This window comes from Nycticebus coucang, chromosome 21, assembly GCF_027406575.1.
Source record: "Nycticebus coucang isolate mNycCou1 chromosome 21, mNycCou1.pri, whole genome shotgun sequence".
In the NCBI taxonomy this organism is placed as follows: Eukaryota; Metazoa; Chordata; class Mammalia; order Primates; family Lorisidae; genus Nycticebus; species Nycticebus coucang.
Window position 1 is genome coordinate 34,720,178 of NC_069800.1, and position 3,399 is coordinate 34,723,576.

Below are 3,399 nucleotides of genomic sequence, written 5' to 3' on the forward strand. Positions count from 1 at the left end.
AAGGCCACATTCAAGAAACTTCAATTAGATATACTTTAAAATGTACATTATTTTATAAATATTATTACATCATCTAACTACTATGTACTTAATAATCTCAAAAAAATAAAAACTATTTGTTAATTTTAAAATTAATCAAACTTTCAATGACTTTGTTGTGTCTGTTTTTTGTTAGAAAGCATTTGAATATTGGTTGCAACATGGAGGTCCACAGTTTCAGTTGATCCTCAGGATAGGTATCAGTCATTTGTGACTGTAAGGGTGTCTTGATTTGGCTTAGGTAAGAAAATACAGTTTTGCAGCAGTAAATAGTTGAAAAGCAAGAAAGCATTTTTCGGGCATGTTGCTGAAGGTGTAGTGTTCTATTGCATTTTTCCATATTTCAATTAGATCTTTCTTAGCATCAAACAATAATTTTCAAATGTCATCTACTGACAGTTCAGTTAATTCCATCTTTAGTTCTTCTGGTGCCTTGGTGATATCAACCAGTTGAGGCTGAAATGCTAATTTGAGTGTGATGTCATGATTCTCAAAGTCAGTTTATTCTCTAATTAACAGGTCTATAATAGCTGCATATTCTTCAAATGATTTGCATATATCATGCTGCTCATGAATAACGTTTGCTAACTGGGGAAAATGTTCATCCAAAATTTCCTTTTGAAGAAAAAGTGTTTTTAAAAGGACATCTTTTGTCAAAATGCTTGGATTTTTTGCCACATATCATGTATGGACTTAGTTTTAACTTGCAAGGAAATATTCAAGTCATTTTGATTTGACATCACACGGAAATGCTGCATTCCTATAGAAATTGTCTTTCAATAATTCACCTTGCTGATTCTGTTCTTCATAAAATTTAACTGTTCTCACAGATAAAATTTTGGCTAACACCTGTCCCTGTGAAAGCCAGCACACTTTATTTATTTTTTTTTTTTGAAACTATGGCTTTTTATTTTCACGTGGATAGCCCGACAGAAGTAAGAATAATCAGTAGCCTTTGTTCAATGTTATTTAAAAAAAAGAAAAAACCTACAAAACAGAAACCAAATTTTGGGCTTAAAAGAAACCTAAGTCTGTCACAGGATCCCGGTTGGAAGATACATTATTTTTATGGATGAGAAACAGTGCTAGAGAGTGAAGAAGGAATGATAGTTTGGGAAACCTATTTCCCAAAGTGATCTGGAGGAGGTATCACAGTGCTAGATAGAGGGTGATGGGACAGTGATCACTCCCCAGAGCCTTGGAACGGATCTTGCTGTCACACAATGCTGGTAACAGAGAGTGGGACAACAAAAAGTAGTCAAGACGCCAACCAACATTCTTGGCTCGAGCATTCATCATGTAAGTCCAAAAGGTATAGGCATAGGCTGTGTTGGGGTAGAGGTGCCGAAAGCTGTCAGCCAGTGGCACAGCTTGCAGCAATTCCCCAAAGCCTTGGCGCTCTTGTGGGGTGAAGCCAGCATTCTTTTTGTTTCCCTTGGGGTTGTGAAGGTCAATTTCTTCATGAGCCACATTGAGATCTCCACACAGCACAAGGGGCTTTTGGGAAGTCAAGCCCTTCAAGAACTTGCGGAAGGCTTCATCCCAGCGCTGCCTGTACTCCAGTCGCACCAGCCCACGGCCTGCATTAGGTACATAGGCTGTTACCAGCACAAACTTGTCAAACTCAGCCACAATCACTCGTCCTTCCTGATCATGTTCTTCCTCACCAATGCCATAAGAAACTTTGAGTGGGCACTGGCGGGAAAGTAGGCCCACACCACTGTACCCTTCCTTGTCTGAAGGAGCTGACCAGTACTGATGGGATAGTCCAGGCAGCTCTTGAAGTTCAGTGCGTAGTTTGTTCTCAGAACATTTGGTCTCTTGGAGGCACAGGATATCTGGGGCTTCTTCCTTTACCCAATCTAATCCTTTCTTCTTAATCCAGGCCCGAAGCCCATCCACATTCCAAGAGCAAATCTTGAGTGTGGCAGATTTGCCACTGGGTGAGGTTTTCTTATCTGGTGGGTCCTCATATAGGACAGGGCCCTCTCCTGCTACTTCTTTTTCGTTTTTCTTTGCTCCCGTCTTACTCTTCTTGGGCTCTGGCTCTGTCTTGGGGTCTTCCCCATCTTCTGCCACCACTCCCTTTTTCCCACGCTTCGGCATCCCTGCCCTTGAACACCTATACCACGTTGCCCACCGAAGCAGTATTTTATCACTTCGCCCTATTCGGATCTCAGCCCGGATCCTCCTTATGCAAGCACAAAGAATGCAGCACACTGTGCCCCCACGTGTGTGCCTAGTGTGGTCACGTGAGTCTCGCCAGCACACTTTAGAAGGATATGGCCAATCCACATGGAATACTCATTGTTCAATTTTAGCCTATTATAAAACTGATGATGCCATGTTGTTAACAATACTTATAACCTGTTGCAAAATGCCACTTAAAAGGCTCGGTGTCCATAGCACAGTGTTATGGCGTCAGCCACATACACCGAGGCTGGAGGGTTCAAACCCGGCCCAGGCCAGCTAAACAACATTGACTTGACAACTACAACAAAAAAAATAGCCGGGGATTGTGGTAGGCACCTGCAGTCCCAGCTACTTGGGAGGCTGAAGCAAGAGAATTGCTTAAGCCCAAGAGTTTGAGGTTGCTGTGAGTTGTGATGCCAGGGCACTCTACCAAGGGTGACATAGTGAAACTCTGTCTCAAAAAAAAAAAAGAAAAGGGCAGCATCTGTGGCTCAAAGGAGGAGGACGCCGGCCCCATTTACTGGAGGTGGTGGGTTCAAACCCAGCCCTGGCCAAAAACTTCAAAAAAAAGAAAAAAATGTCACTAAAAATATTACCTCTTGGGAGGCGCCTGTGGCTCAGTGGGTGGGGCACTGGCCCCATATACCGAGGGGAGAGGGTTTAAACCCTGCCCCGGCCAAATTGCAACAAAAAAATAGCCCGGCATTGTGGCGGGTGCCTGTAGTCCCAGCTACTCATGAGGCTGAGGCAAGAGAATGGCCTAAGTTCAGGAGTTGGAGGTTGCTGTAAGCTGTGATGCCACAGCACTCTACCCAGGGTGACAGCTTGAGGCTCTGTCTCAAAAAAAAAAAAATCTGTTTTCTTCCTTCATCATTCTCTTTTTCTTCTTTGACATTGTGGCAGGCAGAATTTTAAAAATACTGTCAACCTGCACAACTATTGACAAATTCTACTTCAAACAGAAACATAGTGCAGCATTTTCAAAAGCTGATAACAGACTGGAGAACTCGACCCCATAAACTCACACCAACCAGCCTCATGCAGTAGTGGTGCCAGTCAGGTGGGGGAAGTTAGAAGTACATCATGAGTGTAGCAGCCCTCAATTTAGCCCTTTAGGGCTTGCTAATGTTCTAATTGTTCCAGACAATTTGGGAGGATAATTTCTTT

General features: G+C 42.8%; 1 protein-coding gene across 1 annotated transcript; it reads right to left on the reverse strand.

Annotated features, from left to right (window-relative positions):
• Positions 1-931: 931 nt before the first annotated feature.
• Positions 932-2,292, reverse strand: LOC128573601 (DNA-(apurinic or apyrimidinic site) endonuclease-like). Its single transcript, XM_053573885.1, has one exon. It carries the CDS (start codon positions 2,143-2,145, stop codon positions 1,189-1,191), a length of 957 nt encoding a protein of 318 aa, XP_053429860.1. The 5' UTR covers positions 2,146-2,292; the 3' UTR covers positions 932-1,188.
• Between the last annotated feature and the right edge of the window lie 1,107 nt (positions 2,293-3,399).

Bases quoted from the DNA above. Each gene is read 5' to 3' on its own strand.
- LOC128573601 (XM_053573885.1), bottom strand. From the start codon at position 2,145: ATGCCGAAGCGTGGGAAAAAGGGAGTGGTGGCAGAAGATGGGGAAGAC.